Source organism: Melozone crissalis, unplaced genomic scaffold, assembly GCF_028551555.1.
Source record: "Melozone crissalis strain CALT ecotype California unplaced genomic scaffold, PUWL_Pcris_2 ptg000026l_1, whole genome shotgun sequence".
Classification (NCBI taxonomy): Eukaryota; Metazoa; Chordata; class Aves; order Passeriformes; family Passerellidae; genus Melozone; species Melozone crissalis.
The window spans coordinates 11,329,741-11,352,378 of record NW_026535804.1 but is presented as its reverse complement, the minus strand read 5'-3'; the positions used below and the strand labels follow the sequence as shown (position 1 = coordinate 11,352,378).

At 45.7% G+C, this 22,638-nt stretch overlaps 2 protein-coding genes across 2 annotated transcripts in view; both read left to right on the top strand.

Moving 5' to 3' along the window:
- The window catches only part of LOC128938457 (ATP-binding cassette sub-family A member 9-like), a 32,074-nt gene extending 17,665 nt beyond the window's left edge, over nt 1-14,409 (top strand). Inside the window, exons 20-39 of the mRNA XM_054278705.1 lie at nt 230-396; nt 818-945; nt 1,647-1,784; nt 3,135-3,248; nt 3,862-4,032; nt 4,191-4,304; nt 4,502-4,609; nt 5,173-5,241; nt 5,596-5,687; nt 6,025-6,145; nt 7,052-7,166; nt 7,425-7,516; nt 8,912-9,075; nt 10,126-10,201; nt 10,679-10,773; nt 12,233-12,352; nt 13,142-13,282; nt 13,846-13,925; nt 14,018-14,073; nt 14,177-14,409. Coding sequence (XP_054134680.1) covers nt 230-396; nt 818-945; nt 1,647-1,784; nt 3,135-3,248; nt 3,862-4,032; nt 4,191-4,304; nt 4,502-4,609; nt 5,173-5,241; nt 5,596-5,687; nt 6,025-6,145; nt 7,052-7,166; nt 7,425-7,516; nt 8,912-9,075; nt 10,126-10,201; nt 10,679-10,773; nt 12,233-12,352; nt 13,142-13,282; nt 13,846-13,925; nt 14,018-14,073; nt 14,177-14,266 — 2,251 coding nt within the window. The 3' untranslated portion in view covers nt 14,267-14,409. The remainder of the gene's footprint in view (nt 1-229; nt 397-817; nt 946-1,646; nt 1,785-3,134; nt 3,249-3,861; nt 4,033-4,190; nt 4,305-4,501; nt 4,610-5,172; nt 5,242-5,595; nt 5,688-6,024; nt 6,146-7,051; nt 7,167-7,424; nt 7,517-8,911; nt 9,076-10,125; nt 10,202-10,678; nt 10,774-12,232; nt 12,353-13,141; nt 13,283-13,845; nt 13,926-14,017; nt 14,074-14,176) is intronic.
- Nucleotides 14,410-19,008: 4,599 nt separating this feature from the next.
- The window catches only part of ABCA9 (ATP binding cassette subfamily A member 9), a 29,312-nt gene continuing 25,682 nt past the window's right edge, over nt 19,009-22,638 (top strand). The window contains exons 1-5 of the mRNA XM_054278645.1: nt 19,009-19,110; nt 19,684-19,900; nt 20,823-20,981; nt 21,230-21,330; nt 21,552-21,778. Coding sequence (XP_054134620.1) covers nt 19,009-19,110; nt 19,684-19,900; nt 20,823-20,981; nt 21,230-21,330; nt 21,552-21,778 — 806 coding nt within the window. The remainder of the gene's footprint in view (nt 19,111-19,683; nt 19,901-20,822; nt 20,982-21,229; nt 21,331-21,551; nt 21,779-22,638) is intronic.

Below are 22,638 nucleotides of genomic sequence, written 5' to 3'. Positions count from 1 at the left end.
CCAAAGCTCCCACCCGCCCTGGAGCAGCTCAGGAGGGGTTTAAATACTGCTGGAGATGTTTGGAAGCAGAGAATTAGGTGGGAAATGTTTCAAATCTGCAAAAACAGGGGCAGTCCAGACTTAGCAGGAGAACTCTGGCTTGTTTAAGTTTTAAATTTCCCCATAAATCTCACAATTACTTCTTAGTGGATTTCCCCTGGCCTCACTTATGGTCTGTTTTTCCATCTAGATTGCTGTTATTTGGAATATTTGTCCTTCCACCACTGATGGTTTTAATGCTGTTTCATCTGTGGCACACCGCCAGCAGCTGGGAAATCTCATCTAGCCAGTATTTTCTTCCCACAAAAGAGAAAATTCAAAATAGGTCTACAAACCTCCTCATCTTCAATGACACAGGTGAGGAACAACATGTGAGGCAGACTCACTTTCTGCATCAATGTGAATTTTATTATAATTGACAGAGCAACCTTGCAAATGCCACAGATATGTAAAGGAGTGTGCATTGAGAGATGTTTTCTTTTGAGCAAAAGCAAATGCAGTTCTAGTGATGATGTAGATGATATGTAAAAGAGTAATGAACTAGGAAATCTTAAAATAAGAGCAATAAATAAACTAAGTTTGAAACATATATTTTGTTTAACCAATTTAAATAAATAGAAAAGATATACAAAATATGTCTTTGCTTAGAATCTCAATATTTGCAGTTTTTAACATAACTCTGCTTTGCAAGTAAGAACTTGTTTATATGAAACTGTTTCTATTAAATTTAGAAAAATCCCTCTAATGACTCTAATTTCTGTCCTTGACTTGATTTCAGGATCAGAAATCGAGGATTTCATTGCTGCTTTGAAGATTCAAAACATAACCCCAGAAATAGCCTTGGAGAAAAACATCACAAGCCTTCCAAATTACAATGGAGCTATAAAAATATCCCTGGAAGGCAAGGTGAGGGATATGTTTTTTCCCTTCTTTCATCCTGCACATCAACAGGATTTCCTGAGAAGTATTTAAATGAGAGAAATAAACACATCTGTGGCCGTCATGTTTTCTGGAAAAATCCCCTTGCCCAGGATTTTTCTCCTGGGAAGCTGAGAAGCTTCAGAGAAAAAGGAAAACAATTCTTATCTCATTTGCTTCTCCTGTGTTTTGCTGCTTTGGAATGGGTTTGGAGATTGTTTACCCACAGGTGATTTTTTTGTTGGATTCTGGTGTGAGTTGTTTTCACTCTTTGGCCAATCAGGGCCCAAGCTGTGTCAGGACTCTGGAGAGAGTCAGGAGTTTTCATTATTATCTTTTTAGCCTTCTGTCTGTATCCTTTCTGTATTCTTTAGTATGATATGATATGATATATGATATGATATATGAGATATAATATATGAGATATAATATATGAGATATAATATATGAGATATAATATATAATATATAATATATAATATATAATATATAATATATAATATATAATATAATATATGCCTTCTGAGAACATGCATCAGATGCATCATTCCTCCCTTTTTCTGGTAACCTCACAAATACATGATGTACCAGAAAAGGGAGAATATTATTTTGGCATAATAAGGAGTTTCAGTCGTGCTGCTCACACCTCTCAGGGACATGAAGGCCTTTTTTTTATTTTGACACCTTCAGAGCCGCCAGTTCACGGTGATGTGCAGCCCGGAGCCCATCAACTGCTTCCCTGTGCTGGTGAACATCCTCAGCAACTCCTTCCTGCGGCTCTTCAACTCCACCGCGCGCCTCCGCATCTGGAGCCAGCTCTTCTACACGGTCAGGGTCCCCGTCCCTGCCGGGCCAGCATCGCCTGGAGGGATGGGGGCTGCACAGCCTGGGGCAGGGGGAGCAGCTCCCAAGGGTTGAGGGCAGTGGTGCCACTGCCGCTGGTGCCTGGGGGTGTTTAATGACGCTGGCTGGGGTCTGTGTACAAATCACAAACGAGACGAGACTGCTGGGATCGTGCCTTGAACTGTTTTATCTTCCAGCATCGGTCTCATTACATGCTTATGACAATGGGAAGATGCCAGCAGCTCACATCCCAAGCAACAGACTAAGAATTTAATGTTACAACTCACTTTATAAGCTTCTTGACCAATCACACAAAGCAAAAGCACATTGACAGTAGTTCTATCCAATCACTATAAGCACACGTACCTTTGGTTAAACAATGCTTGCTTATTTCTAATACAATACCTGCTTGTGAGCCTTAAAACACAATGCACAGAGCTCCATTAGTAAGCTTCAGCCTTCCTAATATCTTGCATTAATACGCAGACCATTGCTCTATTTGTCCTTGCTTTTCTACAGTTCAAATAATTTCTCTGCTGACCTAAGTCATAGCTGCTGCTTAGCTCTTAACTGTGATTAGAGCTAAGCTTTTGCAGCTTTCCCGAAAACCTCTAATTTTGCAGATTCCCACATTTAATGGTGATTTTCCCAAAGGTTTCTGTGGGGTTTCGGTACCATAAGGAATTTATGCTGTTTGGAGAGGACTGAGATTGTTCTTGGAGAAGTTGCAGGGTGATCTAATTGTGGCCTTCCAGTTCTTTATGGAAAGATGGATAGAGGCTCTTTACAAGGGCCTGGAGTGACAGGCCAGAGGGGAATGTCTTCCCACTGACCTGGATTGGTTCAGATTGGATTTAGGAGGAGATTGTTCCCTGTGAGGGTGGACAGGCCCTGGCACAGGGTGCCCAGAGCAGCTGTGGCTGCCCCTGGATCCCTGGAGGTGTCCAGAGACAGTTTGGACAGGGCTTGGAGCACCTGGAATAGTGGAAGGTGTCCCTGCCCACAGCAGGGGTGGAATGAGATGATCTTTAAGGTCCTTTCCAGCCAGGCCATGGTGGGAATACAACAGTGATCTTTGCAAACCCCACCTTTCCTCAGCAACAAAAAGCTGGTCTCCATCCTCAACAATTTACAGTAACCCAAATTCTTTCTGCAAATTCTAGGATGTTAAATGTCATTATTTTGTTCTTTTTGCCTTGTTTTCTGTTCTCAGTCACCACTGACTTACTATTGGTGCTCTTGCTCACTGGTGTGTTCAACCATCCCATGAGCATTGAGCCTGCCAGGTTGTCCCTGGGCAGCATCAGCCGTGGATGACTGAATTTCTCCCCGCAGGGAGAAAACCCAGAGCTGAAGCACTACATTTTCTTTGGCTTGTTCACCTACCTGCTGGTTTTGGCTGCTGGTTTGCCTCCTCTCTTTGCCATGAGCAGCGTGGAGGATTACAAGGTAAAGGGCACGGGGAGTGAATGCAATGCAAAATGTCTGGAGAGCACCAGTGGGGAGGCTCTGGCACAGATGCCCAGAGCAGCTGTGGCTGCCCCTGGATCCCTGGAATGTCCAAGGCCAGGCTGGACAGGGTTGGAGCACCTTGGGGTAGTGGGGATATCCCTGCCATGGCAGGGATGATCTTTAAGGTCCCTTCCACCCCAAACCATTCCGTGATTCTGTAGTTTCTAGGTAGGATGATAGAAGAAAATCAGGCAGATCGGTACCAAAGTGCACTTCTCTGCACCCCAGAGAACCAGCTGGGGCTCACTATAATGTGGATTTTAATAAAGCTTTTGAGATCTGAAGGATTTAAATTTTTTTCCTTTTAGGAATGACGTGGTTTTAAACAAATGGTTGAACTAAGAATTGGTTTGGTTGGATGTTGATAAAGCTTTTGAGATCAGAATGATTTAATTTTTTTATTCATTTTAGGAATGACATGGTTTTAAACAATGGTTGAACTAAGAATGGGAATTGCTGGAAAGGAGAGAAAGGGTGGAGCAAGGGAATAGAGAAGGAGCAGAGTTGATGTTTTAGACTCTTCCTTTTCTCACTTTTGTCGTTTTTGCAGCTTCAGGCTCGCTCCCAGCTGCGGCTCGCGGGGCTCTTCCCCTCAGCCTACTGGTGTGGGCAGGCTCTGGTGGACATCCCCTTCTTCTGGAGCCTCATGTGCCTCATGTTCGGGCTCCTGGTGCTCTTCACCCGCATCTGCCCCTTGGAGACCCGTGCTGTGCTGACCCTGGTGAGCTCTGGGCCAAGTGGGTGAATGGGAACAGCTCCCTGCCCTCGTTTCACTGCAGGATTTGGCTTTAGAGAGTTCATTTGCAGTGGGCTTCTCTGGGCAGGTTGTCATATATATTCCCAGGCACCTCCTGGTCACTGATGTCTCTCTCTCTGCAGCTCATTTGCATCTTTGGTTATGGAATATCTCTTGTCCTCTTCGTTTATTTAATGGCCTTCAAGTTTCACATGGGGCGAAGCAATCGTTACATTTGGTCCTTGACCTTCATTCTGGTAAGCGAGGAGCACCCTCAGTATGAAATATTTGATGTACACACCTTGCCACTTGGGGCTTTATTTCAAATTTACATCAATAAATTTCAGTTTATTATTATCAATATTCAGCAGAATAACCTGAATCACTGACAAATATCCTGGGTTTTTAGCAACAATACATTAATATTGGAAATAGTTTTTCTGCTTTATTCCAGGTGAATTATGTTGCTTTTATGCACAGTGACCATCATGAAGTGCTTTACTACATCTGCATGCTGATTCCTATGTTTCCACCTGTGGGCTGGATCATGTTCTCTGGGCTAGTAAGCAAAACACGTCCTACTAAATTCAATAATAAATTCAATACTTATCCTATGGTGCAAACTGGCAAAGCAAGAGGCACTTCCCAAATTCCCAGTCAAAAAGAGAGAGTGGGAAAAGAAAAAGGAGTTTCAGGCTGTTTCAGGCCAAGATTTGACCTGTTAATCCTTTGTTTGATTGGGGGTTTTTTTGTTTGTTTAGTCCCTAAGGGTGTTACAGTGGCTGTATTTTGGCAGCAGGGGTGGGATGGGAGGGGAAAGTGTTGGAATGGGAGAACCAGGAAAGAGGAGATGAGCTGGGAGAAGGCCAAAGACCTGGGAAGAGAGAAGAAGTGATGGAAAAGGTCAACTTAACCTGGCTGATTTCAGTCCTCTGAATTTCTGTAACCAGGAGAGCCACAACCCATTGAGGCAGTGAGAACCAAATTAAAAAATGCAGATCAAAGCTCCTTTATCCCATCCTGAAGAAAAGCTAAACATCCCTACCTGCCCCTCTTGCTCTGACCCTGCCCTGAGACACGCTGTGCTGAGGAGTTTTCTAATTGACTGATCTCCTTTTCTTCCAGAATTTCCTCATGTACCATGATTTCGGCATTTTTGAGACATGGAATTACATCTACATGCCTGTCTTTGCAGTAAGGAGGGACTTGGAGATGGTTGCTTGGGCAGGGATGACTGTCACTGATGCAGGAGGCTTGCACTGGGCTTGTAAACTCTTCCCCATAAAGAAAGGATGGGTTTTGTAGTCAAAATTTAAATTTTTTAGTCAAAAATTTAAAATTTTGTAGTCAAAATTGAAATTTAAATTAGTCACAATAAAATGTTGGCAAGGGAGGCAAATTCCAAGAAATTCCAAACTCCTTGCCCCTGTAGACCTTTGCAACAGCTGAAATTAATGGGATGGGTTACTGCAATCCTTTATAATTAAAGTTAAGGGGGTGTGTTGTTACCTTGTCTGCACAGAAACCTAATGAGTGTCTGCTTTTCAGCCATACATCCACTCTGTGGTTTTTGCTTTCCTCCTGCGCTGTTTGGAGATGAGATACGGAGAAGCAGTCCCAGGGTTTGATCCCATCTTCAGGTGGGTCCCAAGGGTTCCTTGTGAGCCACAATTACCCCAGGCCGCAGGGTGGGCTTGGAGCTGCACAGCCTCCTGACAGCACGGGTAAAACATGTTATGTGAAAAATAACTGTTAGGTTATTTTTCAGTGTGGTCAAAGTTGATAAGTTAAGAAATGCTTGTAGTGTTTTGTAATTAGGAAATATTTGGCTTCTGATTGTGATGTTGTGAATTAGAACATCAGTATTGTCTCACCCTTCTCATGAGACTGCAAATGGAATAAAAGTTTGTAAAACGCCCCTCAGCTGCCCCATCTGTGGGTCAGAAAGGGGCTCAGTGTGACCCTGCCGCACTCTAGGATCCAGCAGAGCCGGGAGGAGCCCCAGCAGAACAAGGAGCCCCCCGGAGAGGAGCCCCCCGAGGTGCGGGCGGAGCGGGACCGCGTGCGCGCCGCGCTGGCCTCGCTGCAGCGCCAGCAGGTGAGCCCCGACCCACCCTCTGCACGCCCTGCTTCCATTCCCCATCATCTCCATCCTCCCAGCTCCCTCTGCTTTCTTAGCCCATGCACTCAGAGCCCAGGACATCCCTCTGACTGCCCTGGAGGACTCGAAACCCTGACGAGGGGCTTGGAGACCTTGGCACAGAGCCCAAGACACCCATGCCTTTGATCTTGACCCATGGAAAAAGTTACCAACCTTATATGAAGATTTACAAGCCTCAGAAGTTTAAGTAGAATGATAGTTAGTTCATCACAAGATGAAAATTAGAATGTTGAGGTTTTTAGAATGGGGGCTCAAAGTCCCAAGATGGAAGAATTTGAGTGTGCCCTGTCTTTCTCCTTTCTTCTTTCCAGCCTCCATGTTCTAAGTGATGCTGGCACTTTTAGATTAATTTAAGGTAGAAACTCACTGTCTAAGATAAGTGATAAATATTAAGAAGTCATTGTAATTAATTACATGTAGTTTTTAGTATAAAAGGCAACACTGCCTCCGGGGGTGGTCAATGTGCCTCAACCTGACCTGACCTCAGCGAGTCAGGAAAGGAATGTTATAAATAAGAGACAATAAACAACTTTGAGAGTGAGAACAGATAGAAAAGAGACTTGTACACATCTCAGAGTCACTCTGACCAGCAGAAATCCCGGGAAGATGTGATGTCACCGTCCAGCCCACGGTCACCCTGGCACCACAAGGATTTAGCTGGCCCCGTTATTTTTATTCCTATCCTGCATATTTTCCTGTTTTGGTTTTTTATTTTTTAACCTCTGTTTCATGGCTTTTTTAATTTAGAAATTTCTCTTTTTCAAAGTCCTGCTTAATGGTAAGAACAGATCAGCTGTCTCGTGGGGTAGGAGAATTTTTATTTCCCTCTCTGTCTCTTCACAGGACTTGGTTGTTGTCAACGGTTTGCGCAAGGAATACGAAGTCAAGACAGCCACTTCCATGTTTAAGAAAAAGAAAAAACTTGCTGTCAAAAACCTCTCTTTTGGTGTTAAAAAAGGTTCAAGTACTTTTCTGCGCTCCCTATAATATAAATGACTAAAATCTAAATGGAAGGTCTCATTTGGAGGCAATATTTTTGTTAGAATTTTCTGGTGGGCATTGAGACCTGGCACTCTGGGCTCCTGCATTCAAAATTTTAATTTATGGGGATAAAACAACCCTTTTTCCTACTGTACTTTTAAATATTACATAGAATACAGAGGAGCAGTCATATTACCAATAAATATTATTAACAGTTTTTGCATATTTGTTCCAGGAGAAGTCTTAGGTCTGCTAGGACCCAACGGAGCTGGGAAAAGCACAACTCTGAACATGATTTCTGGAGGTGTAGCAGTGACTGCTGGGGAGGTAGGTGGCTCCTTGGAGCAGCTGCAGAATTGACCTTGATGCATTTATAAATTAAGAATGTGATAAGGCAAGCCAGCAAAATCTTCCTACAATCAGGGGATGTATGGATGTTTATGTATAATTTATGTTTCCTGGATATTTACAGAGCTGAGAAAAAAGTGTTGATTTATGCCAAGCATAAATTGTAGTGTTCATCAAAGTCAGTGTTACAGATTTAAGAGTTTGAGCAACAGGAAATCTTCAGCTGGCATTGGAAACCCGTTGTGAAATGTCTCGAGCCCTGTAAGAATTGTTGACATCTAAAAAACCCCAAAAATAACACTCTCCATAAACAGCCTTGCAAAACCAGGAAATTGAAAACGAATGTGAGCAGCGTTGGGCCAGTGACTATCCATCATTAATTGCATGCAGAATGATTAATGGCATGTGCTGGGGGAGGAGAAATGCCATTGCTTTAACAGATTTGGGACTGAAGGTTGGAAATAGAAAAGTATTACTAGGAAAAGGCAGGCTGGTCTTGGTAATATCACCCAAAGTGAAATAGCAGATGGAGCAGGATCACCCTGTCATGGAGGGTGACCACTCCCAAGTGGCTGCTGACCACACAGCTTGGCCTTGGCCACTTGGACGGGGCTTGGGACAACCTGGGCTGGTGGAAGGGGTGGGATGAACTCTGAAATAACTCCAAGCCAAAGCACCCTGTGACTGTGTGACCCCACAACCAGAGCTGTGTGTCTGTGCAGGTGCTGCTCAGGAGCCAAGATGAAGCTTCCCCCTGCCCAGGAGCCCTGGGCTGGTGGAAAATGTCCCTGCCCATTTTAGGGGTGGGATGGGATGAGCTCTTGAGATACCTCCCACCAAAGCCCCCTGTGATTGTGTGACCCCACAACTGCCGAGCTGTGTGTCTGTGCAGGTGCTGCTCAGGGGCCAGGATGAAGCTCCCCCATGCCCAGGGGCAGCCTGAGCTGGTGGGAGATGTCCCTGGGCTGGTGGAAGATGTCCCTGCCCATTTTAGGGGTGGGAAGGGATGAGCTCTGAGATACTTCCCACCAAAGGGATTGTGTGACCGCACCACCAGAGCTGTGTGTCTGTGCAGGTGCTGCTCAGGGGCCAGGATGAAGCCCCACCATTCCTGGGGGCCCTGGGCTGGTGGAAAATGTCCCTGCTCACTGTAGAGGTGGGGTGGGATGAGCTCTGAGAACTCTGCAAACCACAGGGATTGTGTGACACAACAGGAGCTGTGTGTCTGTGCAGGTGCTGCCTGGGGGCCTGAGCTGGTGGGAGATGTCCCTGCCCATGGTAGGGGTGGGATAGGATGAACTCTAAGGTACCTCCAAGCCAAAGAAGCCCCCTGTGACTGTGTGACCCCACCACCAGAGCTGTGTGTCTGTGCAGGTGCTGCTCAGGGGCCAGGATGAAGCCCCCCCGTGCCCGGGGTCCCTGGGCTGGTGCCCACAGCAGGACCCGCTCTGGCCACACCTGACAGTGCTGCAGCACCTGGAGGCCTTCACTGCCATCAGGGGAATGAGGGAGGAAGATGCTGCTCTTGCCATCAGCTGGTAGGAAGCCAAATGATCTCATCTGTTGGTTCTGCCTCCCTCCTGAGGTGGGGAGCCGTCCAGCCTGTCTGTTGCCACTGGAAATGAAGGGTTGGGACTGTTTTCAAGCTAGGAATGATTTATTGCTCAGATAAACATCAATCTCAGAGGCCGTGAGATTTTACAGGAGCAAGCATTTGGCCATAGTTCAAGAGTAGTCGCAAGTTTGTTCATTACAAGGCAATATAGAACTTTCTAAACCAATGGACAGTTGCCACTGTTCATTTATTTATTATATTATAGAATTTTATTTTGCTTTTCTAATCTATCACCGTTACTAATCCTGCTGCAGTGCAGATACTTTTGTCTAATTGCTTCTGCCTCACAGGCACACAAATGCTTCTGTTATAACTTCTAAACTCTCAGCTTATTCCATACAACCCCACCCTTATTATGAACCCTTCACCATCTCATCAATAGAATTTCTCACTTACTTAAGGTATACTCTCACCTACAGCTATAGAAATATAAATTTTTGATTTTTCTGTTTAATAAACTGTGTGTTGTATTTTTGCATCAATCTAAGCTTCTTCCAAGGCTGTAGATTAAATCCTTCAGTGTCTGAGGAAGTTTCTGTTTTTCTGATTCCCACACCAGCCCAATAACTCCGTGATTTTATAGGGTAGGGAAGGGTTTCTCTGTTAATAAAACTGGCTCGTGTGGTTAAGAGACAAAATCTTTAATGCCTCTCCCCTTAGAGAGGGGCATCTCCTGATGGGATCTGGTGTTTTATACTGTTCTCAGTCCCTTGCCTATGAAGATTGTAGCCCAAGTTCACCTGGGAAAATTCAGGGAAAAAAAATCAAACTTGTCTCAGTTCATGGTTAGTTGCATGAGTAACTCACTTCTCTCATTAGCTGCACTCCTGCCTTGAATTTCTGCAAAAATTCCTCAATTTAACATCCAAGCTAGGAGCAGAATATGTCAGTGTCTCGTTCCTCAGCACCCCTGACCACAGAGGCTGCTCACCAAGATGGTCATTTGAGGCTTTTTCCTTTCCATTCCCCACAGCATAGGAAGGAGCTTGGATCTCCTGAAGCATTTCAAGACCCCAGCGAGGAGTTTATCTGCTGGAGAAGCCAGAAAGGTGCGTGTTGGATTTGTCTTTGCTACTTCCCCAAACCCTGCTCACTCTTTCTTGGACATGGTACAGAGGAAACCTTCAGCTGAGTGGGTTCCTGGCATCATTCCTTTTCATCAATACCTTTTGAATCCATGCTGGCAGGATTCCCTCCCTCCTCCTCACCCCCTTTTTCCATTCTTTAAGTGCTGACCACAAACTGGATTTACAATCACCTCTTCATGCCCCACCACCTACATCTTCCAGTAAATGGGATGGAAAACCACTTTCACATCTTTGGCAGGCTCAGGGGTTCTGGAGAAATCTGATTTTGAGAGATTAAAACATTAACTGAGAACACCTGAAGTGGGATTTTTTTTAAGTCCCTGTTCCTTTTGTACTTTGGAATCAAGAGCTTCAGCTTCGAAAAATTCACGGGGATTAAGGTGCACCAGTTTTGCAGGTAAATAAAAGAGCCCTGACCTGATGTTGTTGCCATTCCAGCTGTCATTTGCTCTGAGCACCCTGGGAGGCCCAGCAGTGATGCTTTGGGATGAGCCCTCCGTGAGCGTGGACCCCAAAGGGCAGCGCCGCATGTGGTGAGCAGCCCTGGCGGGGCAGGAATGGGAATCTGGGGCAGGATTAACAGGATGGGCTCACCCATCATTGCAGGAACTTTTGGGCAGGCAGAGGGTTCAGTGGAGATCTGTCTTTTCCCTGTTTCCCAATGCCCAGGGGATGGGGAGAGCTTGCTGAGCTCCTCACCCAGCTGGCAGCAAGCCCTGTAACATAATGGTCAATTATACAGACCAAAAATTGATCCCATCATGGTCATTAACAGACCCAAAAAATGACCCCGTAATAGTCATTAATACACCCAAAAAATGACCCCATAATGGTCACTAATACTGCCCAAAAGATGACCCCATAAAGATCATTAATACACCTTAAAAAATGATCCCATCGTGGTTATTAATACACCCCAAAAGATGACCCCCAAAAGGTCATTAATATACCCCAAAAATGACCCCATAGTGGTCATTAATACATCCCAAAAAATGACCTCATAATGGTCATTAATACTCCCCAAAAAATGACCCTATAATGGTCATTAATACATCCCAAAAAATTTCAGTAGGCACCAGCTGAACCCATGCATTTGGTACAGAAGCCCAAATTTCTGTTTTCTTCAGAGCAAGGGAAGAATTTGTAGGAAGTTCTCCTTTGAGGCATTCAGGGCTGGTGTTTGCTTCAGCTTTTCATCAGTGCAAAAATTGGAGGGATGCTGACATGACAAATTACAACATAGCAGCGGCATCCAGGTCATCTTTAAACGAGAAAACTGAAGTCTTTTGAATAGTTCTCTGCTTTTTAATAACTTTAAAAAGTTGTTTCTATGGAGGGAGACATAGACCAGTGTTGGAGCCCTGGATGCTGAGAATTTTAAACTTTCTGTGCTGAAGGGCACAGACCCACAAGAAAATATTGCAATTGGCCTGAGACTGTGGAGAAGCTTCCAAAATTGATTGATAACCCTGGGATTATGGGTGTGGAGTTTGATTAGAAGTTTGTAATATCACAGGGTGGAAAACTTAGAGTTTGGGGTTTTAGAATAGTAACATAGAGCAAGATGGAGGTTTTAGGGTGGAAGCTGCTCCTTCTTCTTCACCTTCTTCTCCTTCTTCTTCACCTTTTTCTTCCTTCTTCTCCATGGGTTTGGGTGGTTTTGTGTAATTGGACAGAAAAGCCTGCATTGCGGACTTCGAGTGATCAGTTATTGGGTTAAAAGTGAAAATAATTTAGGTGTCATTCCTTAATTGGATAGTTTGGCTTCAAAAGACCTTGTATAGAAAGATAGTTAGCCCATTGTGTATCCTGTTAGTAGAATGCTGTAGAACTGATGACTTCTAATATAGATAAGAAATACCAAACATCTAAACCTGAACGTTAAATACCATCTGTAGCGCTTCAATCCCCACCTTGGCAGAGGCAGAAAGAGAAGCCGGGATATTTCCTGTGGCCCTTGCCAGGAAGTGACTGTGGTCCCTGTGTTGGCAGGAGGATGCTGGAGGCCTCCGTGAGGAGCAGGGAGCGGGCAGCCATCCTGTGCACGCAGTCCCTGCCCGAGGCGGCGGCGATCTGCGACCGCGTGGCCGTCCTGGCGTGCGGCCGGCTCCGGTGGGCACGGCACCTGGGCTGGGCTTGGGTTGGTTTGGGTTAGTCTGGGGGTGGTCTGGGTTGGTTTGGGGTTAATCTGGAGTTGGGGTTCATTTGGGGGTCGTTTGGCTTTGTTTGGGGTTAGTTTGGGGTTAATTTGGGTTAGTTTGGCTTCGTTGGGGGTTGGGTTTATGTTTGGGTTAGTTTGGGATTAGTCTGGGTTGGTTTGGGGTTAATCTGGGGTTGGGGTTCATTTGGGGTTAGAGTGGGGTTTGGTTGAGGTTTGGTTGGGGTTAGTTAGGGTTAGTTTGGCTTCATTGGGGGTTAGGGTTATATTTGGGTTAGTTTGGGTTTGGGGTTAGTTTGGGGTTAGTTTGGGGTTAGTTGGGGTTATTTTGGGGTTAATCTGGGGGTTGGTGTTTGTTTGGGCTTCGTTTGGCTTAGTTTGGGGTCAGGTTGGGGTTCGTTTAGCTTCGTTGGGGGTTGGGGTTATGTTTGGGTTAGTTTGGGGGTTGGGGTTATGTTTGGATGTAGTTTGGGGTTAGTTGGGGGTCAGGGTTAGTTTGGGGGTTGCGGTTATTTTGGGATTATTTTGGGGTTAGCTGGGGTTAGTTTGGTTTTTTCAATTCCTGATCTAATGGCAAATACTGCTTTGGGTGCTCCCATGTGTATAACAATCAGTTTTGTGGGAGGTAGCACGGCATGAAGAGCTGATGAATAAGAGGATGCACAGCCACTCCTCAGTTCCCTCAAGCCATGGATTTATTTGCTGGTTGTGGTGGTCTGACCCATGTTTCCCCTCCTCTACAGGTACATCGGTTCCCTTGAGGATCTCAAAAGGAAGTTTGGCACAAGTTACCGCCTAGAACTCAAAATGACAGATGCGGGGCAGAGCGATGCTCTGCACACCGAAATCCTGAACCTCTTCCCCCAGGCAGCTCGGCAGGAAAGGTCAGTGCCCATGGGCTGCCCACAGCCCGGATTTGGGTTGGGATGCTCTCTTCCTCCTGCTGACCTTGCTCAGTGATTTACCTGGAGCACAGTTATCCTACAAACCCCCCAAACTGCACTGTGACCGTGCTCACAGGGGCTCTTGGTTGAGGGAAGAGACGAGGATCTGACTCCATGTTTAAGAAGGCTTCATTTATTATTTTATGGTATATATTACATTAAAACTATACTAAAAGAATAGAAGAAAATGTTCTCATCAGAAGGCTGGCTAAGCTGAGAATAGAATCAGAAAGAATGATAACAAAGCTTCTGTCTCAGACAGAGAGTCCGAACCAGCTCACTTTGATTGGCCATTAATTAGAAACAAACCAACATGGACAAATCACAGATCCACCTGTTGAATTCCACAGCAGCAGATAACCATTGTTTACATTTTGTTCCTGAGGCCTCTCAGCTTCTCAGGAGGAAAAATCCTAAGGAAAGGATTTTTCATTAAAATATATCTGCAAAATTGCACTGCTGAGTCACAAGATAAAGAATTCATTTTTTTATCACTTTTTCAGGACTTCTTCCATGCTCACCTACAAGATTCCAGTGGCAGATGCACTACCTCTGTCCAGGTCTTTCTCCCAGCTAGAAGCAGGTAAAAGGAAACAATCAGTAAAATAAGGAAATCACTTTCAAATGGTTTCTGTGGGTTTGGTTTTTAAGGATGCTTTCTCCATCCCCCTGCAGCCAAACGGAATTTCAAGCTTGACGAGTACAGCTTGTCACTGAACACTTTGCACCAGGTAGGCTTGTGCAGGAGCTCCAGGTTGGGAAAGGAAGAAATAAGCTGTGACCAGCACAAATACAGCCAGCCCATGGCAATGATGGGGTGCTTTCCCATTGCAGGTGTTTGTAGACCTCACCAGGGATGCAGAGGAGCACGACCTGGAGGTGGCATCCAACGGGGCTGTGGAGCAGAGACCCCTTCAGCCCTGATTCCTGGAGCCACAGCGGGAAATACTCCATGCATTTCATCAGTGTTACTGAATTTCATTAGTGAAATCACTGGTGGCTGTGGTCAGCCGCAGCCCCAGCACTTGGTGACCCACGTCACAGCACACACAGCACTGCAGGTGTTCTGCCTCACAGAGAAAAAAAAAGAGTTATTATTTTAATAAATAAAGCCTTTATCCTTTGACATATCTCATCTGTGCCCCTGCTCAGGGTGGCTCATGGGGTTTGAATTCCTGACCCTGAAGCTGTGAGGGACGCTGGGCTGGGAAAGGAGCTCAGTCCCTGGGGAGAACCAGGAGCAAACCCTGGGGAGGCTCTGACACCTCTCTCATCCATGGCAGGAGGACACCAGGTCCCTGCCTTGTCAGCCCTGAGAATCATCACTCTCTGTGTGGTGGGATGTGGCCAGCACAGCTAGCCTGATTCCTGGGAGAGAGAGGGACCAAATTTTGAGCCAAAAAGCTGCTCTTGCTGTGAGTTCCAGCTCAGGCCAACTTGGCCCATCTCATCCCCCACAGTGGGGCCAGGGACAGAGGAAAGGACTCAGCAGCGGCTGGATAAATGTAATGAAAACTGGCAGCTCTTTTGTAATCATCTATAAAAGCCAGTTATTAATTAGAGTCAAAATAAGGTGTGCTTTGACCCAAAATAGAGCTGAAGGAGGACAGCAGGCTGAGCCTTGCTTTGGTCATTGGGAAGAGAGGATGAGTGCCTGGGAGCGATGGGGCAACTGATGGGAAGCTGGGGGCAAACTGCATCACGCTGGCCCTGTCTGAGCAGATCAGCATCTCCTCTTGGATTATCTGCCTGCCAGGGCTAGAGGTAAAAAGTAAATTAAAAAAAAAAAAAAAACCACAAAAAATAAAAACCAAAACCGCCCCCCCCAAAACACCAAAACATAAAAAAACCAAACCCAAAACAAAACAAAACAAAAAAAAAAAAAACCAAAAAAACCCCCAACCAAAAAGAAAAAAAATAAAAGCCCAAAAATTCCAACTAAAAATAAAACCAAAACAACAATAAAAAAAACCTAAACAAAACAGGAACTCCCTGCATCCAGGTGTCCCCCTGTGCCCTGTTCCCCTCTCCCCCAGCACCCTCTGGCAAAGGCTGGGGACCCACTGGAGGCCGGGGGCAGTGCCATCCCGTGGGATGGACACAGCAGCAGGACCCTCACCGTGCCCTGAGCTGCCCTGGTTGGTGTGGGTGATGCTGGGGCTGCAGGCAGGGGTGGTGCTGGGCTGGGACACAGCAGGGAGGATCCTGCAGGAGCTTTGGGCAGGCAGGGATGTGTGTCTGTCTGGGCACTGCAGGCAGAGATGTGTGTCTGGGCACTGCAGGCTGGGATGTGTGTCTGTCTGGGCACTGCAGGCAGGACCAGGGATGTCTGTCTGGGCACTGCAGGCAGGGATGTGTGTCTGTCTGGGCACTGCAGGCAGGGATGTGTGTCTGTCTGGGCACTGCAGGCAGGAGCAGGGATGTGTGTCTGGGCACTGCAGGCTGGGATGTGTGTCTGTCTGGGCACTGCATGTGGGCCAGCAGGTACCAGCAGGTGGCTGCCCTGGCTCACGGATGGGCTGCATCATGATGCCACTGCATCAGGAGAAGTGCCCAGAGCAGCCACCCACACCCTGGAGTTCTCCTTTCCACCTGGATCTCCCAACATCGGGGCTCTGCCAAGGTGGTGGGCAGGGGGGAGACTGCGATTCACTGCCTGGCACCTGGCAGCTCCCCCTCTTCAGGTTAGGGTTGTGGTTTTTCCTTTTGGACGGAGAGGAGGAGAAGGTTTGGACACCCAGGAGATGTTCTGTGACAGGTTTAACTCCATCCTGTGCCCTGACTTCCTGCACCTCTGCTGTCTGCCTCGCTCTGACACATCTGAATGGGATTTAAACCTTAGGGGTGGCTTTTTTCCTGCTAGGCAGAGCAGAAGGAAGCAGATCCAGCTGCTCCACTTTTCCTATCCCAGCTGCTCAGGCTCCCTCCCAGCCCTGGTCCCTCAGCCTAAGGATGCTGCTTTGGGCAGCCACGCTCCAGAGCCTGGGCTGGAACCAAACCCATCCCCTTTAGGAGTGCAGGCTTAGTCAGGAGACGTTTATTTCAGCGTTTCCAAGATGTTTTTTAGCTGGAAGAGCTGCAGCTATGCAGGAGGCAGCACTTCTCTGCGGCTCCTGCTCTGTGGCTGATGGCACGGGAAGAGTTTGCCACCTTTTGTCCTCCCCCGGCTGTGCTGTGACATCTCTGTTGACTTCAGCCCCACTTGCTGCACTGAGAAACACAGCAGAGTTTGCTAGAGAAAGGATTTTTGTGTGGTTTGTTGTGGGGCTGGTTTTTCTTCTCTTGGCCACCACTCAAGAATGTCCCGAGTTGACTTTTCGGACGAGGCGCTCCAGCGCCCCAACAGCGATGTGCTCTGTTTGCTTCTTCTGACACAAATAAAGCTGGAGCCCTGCCAGGGAGGAAGGACAAGGAAGCCAGGGGAACAAAAGAACCCATGATGTGATGAATGTCTTTTGCAGAAGTGCCTGAGGGGGGAAAAACGGGAAAAGAGAGCTGGGAGTTTTTGGGAGAGCCAGTCCAGCCCAGCCCAGGGAGGCTCAGCACCTCTGCTCCTCAGGACAGGCTCTGGATTCCTCTCCAACCTTCCTGCTGAGGTAAGGCTGAAGCATTCTTCCTAAACCTAAATAGCAAATGTTATTTTGAAGGTATGGAACCCCCAGTAAATGATAATGCTGTTAATAACACTGGGTGAGGGTACAATGTGTTGGTGAGGCACGGGGCATCTTTCTAATAGGTTGGGTCAAGCTTAGGGGTGTTTAAAGGCAACAGAGTCTTTTTAACCTTGCTTTGAGATGAAATAACACACAAATGGAGCTCAGCTTGTGGCAGAGATTTATTTCCAGTGTTTCTCAGCACTACAAGGAGGCAGCAGCTCCAGCTCAGTATTTTAAATGATCCAGGACATACGAGGAGCAGATTTCTTTCCCTACCTCCAGTGTAAGCTAAAGTCTGGATTTAAAAGTTCTGTCCATCTTATGCTCTAAAAAAATCCTCCTGAAATACCACTGGAGCAAAGAAATCAGTTGTGCCACATTTCCCCAGCTGCCCAAACCCTGCAGCAGCACGGGGTCAGTGGGCACTGACCCCACAGGGGACATGGGGCATGTCCAGGATGAGCTCCTGGTGTGCCACTCTCCACCCCAGGATGTCCTGGGACTGTCAGCCTGCTGAGGTTACTCCATGGGACCCTTAGATCCACCTGGCGAGGGGCTTTAGCTGTGACACCAACCCTGTGGCAGAGGTGGAGATGTGCAGGTGACACTCAGGTGGAGATGGGCAGGTGACACTCAACCTCCTGATCCTCACTTCTGTGGGGTGAAAAAGCAACCAAGTAATAGCAAGTTTAAACCCACCGTTTATTCAAGGAAGTCTAGAGGTTATTACACACTAAATTCAAATTTTTATACACCTGGGTTTAGTGAGACCATCAGTGAGGAAAAACTCTGTTTAGAGATGGTGGCAAAAGCCAGGGCAAGTGTTTGCAGCCCATTTGTTGCAGCTGCTTTTCCAGCATTTCGGTGCCTGCTGTCTCATCACACCAAGATTCAGCCCCTGAGGGCTGAATAGAAATATCTGCAGGAAGATAAACTCTGTTTTGCCTGTCAGCACCAGGAGGCATTGTGCCCCAGGGGAACAACACAACGTAAATCTTCCTTCCCTATGACAGGAAGGCTTGAAGGGATTAGATCTGTAACAGCTCCGATTTTTCTACCTGAGAATCACTTAGAGAAGATCAGGATTTTGTTGAAAAGCAGATTTTAGCTCCAGATGTGACAGCAGAGCAGTTTGGCCATGTGAACAGAGCTCTTTTACATGGAGCCACTGAATCCTTTTGCTCATTAAAGGTCCTCATGGATATTTTATGGATGGTTAAAAGCACAAGTCTCATCTGCAGAAATCTGACAGGCAGCTTTGTGCTTTACTTCTTTCAGTTCCCACCACCAGCCTTAACCAGGCAAAATAATCCTTGTTTTGCTTGGACCATGTAGTTTTGACGATTCTGCCCTGTCTGTTGGAGTAACACCTCAGTGCATGCTTGTGGCCACTCGGTTTTATCTCATTTCTCAATAATAACCTGCCAGTGACATCTCTCCCACGCACTTCCAAGAATTTTCTCTCTATGGCTACGAGCTCCCTTCAGCAGATGCTGTTTTACACGAGAGCTCAGCTCACACCACGGCCAGGAGTTGCTCAACACTTCTTGGTGCTGAGCCTAAAGCACATTAAAATTGCAAGCAAAAGGATTTTAGGGATTTTAGTTTACTATATTGTTGTTGTTTCTTGGATATGCAGCCCACCCAAGATTATTAGGTCATGTAATGTGATAGTCCCTTTATATTTCATCAATAAATGATGAACTCCTCCCAAACTCCCCATGCTGAAGCATGGAAGCCTGAAATTCTGATTTCTATCAGCGTTTGCTGCTCAGCTGTGAGGGTTGGAGTGTGTTGACGTTGATGAGGTCTCTTGGACCCTGTGCTGCGGGGGTGGTTGTGCTCAGCACACAACATCTGAGTTTCTTCAGCTCATTCTTGCTGTAAAAAGGGAGAAAAAGCTTCACTGCACATCTGCAAGGACTGTGCAAATAAAACCAGTTGCTGCTGGTTTGGCTTTTGTTGTATTTGAAAGCAATTTTCAAAAAGAATTTGTCTCTAGGTTCAAAGATGAAGACAGTCCAGAGGAATATAAGTGTATTCCAGCAAACTAAAATTCTCTTGTGGAAAAATGTCCTGATCAAGTGGAGGATGAAGACGCAGAGCTTTCAGGTAAGAAAAAATTAAAAATAAAACCAAAATAGTAGCTAACTACTGAGAGTGGCCAATCCCTGCATGTCCCTAAACACCAACTTCTTTGGGTAAAATTAGAACCTAAAGTACTTTTGAGAAGACTGACTGGTAATGAACACTTGTAGACTTGAATTATTTTTTTTTAATGGTGATATTTATGTTTCATTTGTGACAAATGAGGGCACAGATGGGCTCTTGGAGCAGGTGATGGGCACAATGCAGAGAATCTCTTCATCCCCACCTAAAGAACTTTAACTACTTTTGAGAAGCCTGACTGGCAATGAACACTTGGAGACTTGAATTATTTTTTTTAAATGGTGATATTTATGTCTGATTTGTGACAAATGAGGGCACAGATGGGCTCTTGGAGCAGGTGATGGGCACAATGCAGAGAATCCCTTCATCCCCACTTGAGAAATGGGTGTGAGCGAGTCCCTCTTATTTACATTTTAATCCCGCAACGACTGAATTCCTCCCGCTCCCATTTTAATCCCACAAAGAACCTGCTTCTATCCTGCCATGACGTTCTCCTCCCCGCTCTCCCTGCTGCAGGAGTGGATCCTGTCCCTGCTCTTCCTGCCCCTGGTGTTCATCGTGTCCGGGTTTGTGTTCATGACGCAAAGCTGGCACCCCGAGGTGCCCGCCGAGCACCTGGGCTACCTGGACGACCCTGCCTTCAATGCCACCGGGGCCACCGTCACCTTCACCCCCGTCACTGCCACCACCAGGCACATCATGAGCAAAGTGGCCTCCAGCTCTGTCATGACGGGTGGGTTTTGCTTTTTAAACATTGGATTTTGTCGTTGTTGAAACTGTTGCGCGCGCGCTGTGTTGTGGCGGTTCTTCAGCGTCTTTGGTCAGCAGGTGGTTTTAAATTCATCCTAAATCCTCCATTTTCACAAATATTTCTTCTCTAGGATCTAAACTACCTGTGCCCTTCTGAACTGGAAAGCTCTGCCTTACCTAATATTCCGTAATACTTCTAAAACACATTAAAAAACATTCTTTTGAGGTGCATTTCTTCTCAACAGGTAAAGTCTCAGGAGATGGTTTTAAGTTCATCCTAAATCCTCCATTTCCACAAATATTTCCTCTCTAGGATTTAAACTACCTGTGAGGCCAGTGTGCCCTTCTGAACTGGAAAGCTCTGCCTTACCTAATATTCCCTAATCCTTTTAAAACACATTAACAACATTCTTTTGAGGATCATTTCTTCTCAACAGGTAAAGTCTGAAGTATTTAGAGCTGCCTCCATGGCCAGTGAGTGTGGATGCCATGGGACAGAGAGAGAGAAATGGCAAACAGCAGCTTGTGAGAAGTTTTAGGGAGCTGGAAAGACGTGATAACTTGTTGACTATAAACACTTTGCAGGTGGTGGTTTTCTACTTTATTTTTCTGTTCCTCTAAAGGACAGTGCGTGAGAAAGATATTTATGTTAGCTAGCCAATAGAATAGAACCTATCGTACCACTCTATAAAAACCGTGCGGTTCTTTTGAATAAAGCCTTTTTTGCCTTTTCTACAATCCTGCCTCTCACCTGTTCCTGCCCCAACCCTGGCACAAGAGTGACAAGTGAGAACTGGAAAAGGAGGAGTTGCAGTGCTGAGAAAGCAGGACATTCCCTCAACGCCTCTGGACACAATTCCAGACTCACAAAATCTCACGGCAATATTTTTTCTGGGACTCCACAGGTATAAAACTAGTGGAAGTGGATGATGAGAGAGCCATGGAGAAAGCCTGGATTTCAAACAGGGAAACTATAGGAGTTGTATTTAAGGACAACTTCTCCTACCACCTCAGGTTTCCTACCACCCATGTGATTTTTCCTAATGAAGTCATTGGAGACATAGGTAATACAAAATGAGAATTTCAGGGTGGTTGCCTGGTGTGGACAGGGTGGGAATAATCCACATTTGTTAAGTGATGGAATGAATTGTGGTTTGGGGGTTTTTTTGGTTTGAATTTGGGTGGTTTGGGGTTATTTTTTCTTATTACTGTCCATTTGAAGATTTTCCCATAGTGCCAGTGTGTTCTTGTCATTACATTTAATAATGAAAATTAATCACTTTTCATTAGCGTGATGCCCTTTGCCTTGCAGACGCCTGCTATAACTTCTCCTTGAAGAGCTGTGAGAGCCCAAGGTACTGGTACAAAGGCTTCCTGTCCCTGCAGTCCAGCATTGATGCTGCCATTATAGAGGTAAATCCAATTTAGGAACTGATGGAGACATCCTTTTATTTTAAATATAATATAGGAAAGGCAAACTGTGCTGTGGGAATAGCAAGGGATGGCATTGTCAGAAAATAAAGCTGCTTTTAAAACTTAATCCAGGGAGGATGAAGCAGAATATTCCTTGTATAAATGCATCCCACTGCAGGAAATAAGCAAAACACTGATCTGTTGGCCTTGCATTCCTTTAGATGGTGACAAATCATTCTGTTTGGGAAGAAATGGAATCCATTGGTGGTGCCAGAATGAAGTCCCAAAGCATCATGTTCTCCATCAGCCTGGAGTATGGCTACTTCATGGTCATTATCGTGATGTGCTTCCTGCCCTTCATGTATTTCTTATCAAGGAATGTCACACAAGAAAAGAAGCAGCTCAAAGAATTGATGAAGACCATGGGCCTGCAGGACATTTCATTTTGGTGAGCTCTTTTTTAACTGGAACACATTTGCCAAAAATCAGCCTCTTCCTGGGCACTTGTGGTGTTTTCTGAGTCCCCAGGATGAAGGAGGAATTGAGAATCTGACTCCATGTTCTTAGAAGGCTAATTTATTATTCTATGTACTTGTATTATATTAAAGAAATATATACTAAAACTATAGTAAAGAATAGAGAAAGAAATAGAAAACTATACTAAAGGATACAGACAGAAGGTTGCAAAGAATGATAATGAAAACTCGTGACTCTCTCCAGAGTCCCGACGCAGCCTGACCGCGATTGGTCATTAAATAAAAATAATTCACATGAATCCGATGAAACAATCACCTGTTGGATAAACAATCTCCAAGCACATTCCAAAGCAGCAAACACAGAAGAAGCAATGAGATAATATTATTTTCCTTTTTCTCTGAGGCTTCTCAGCTTCCCAGGAGAAGAAATCCTGGTGAAGGGATTTTTCAGAAAATATGACAGTGACAGGCACTTGAGAAGCCAATTAATGAGTTTAACGGGTTTATAACTTTTCTCCAGCACTCTGTGAGATTGATTCCTGGTAGAGACAAGGAAACACCGTTGTGCAAATACTTCAATCAGTCAAGGAAAAACATACTTGCATTGATTGAAAATTCACGTCAAATGTTAATTGATGCAACTGATCAGTGCATTTGTTCAGTTTCTCATCCAGAGGGTTGAGCATGGCAGTGGTGTCCTCTGCTGTCTGGGGCATTTCCTCCTAAGCTGGATCACCTGAGGACGTGAAAAAGAAATTATTGCCAGGGGAAATAATCAATATTTCAATTTAAACACTTCTGACTGATAAGCTGTAAGCAGAGGCATTAATGA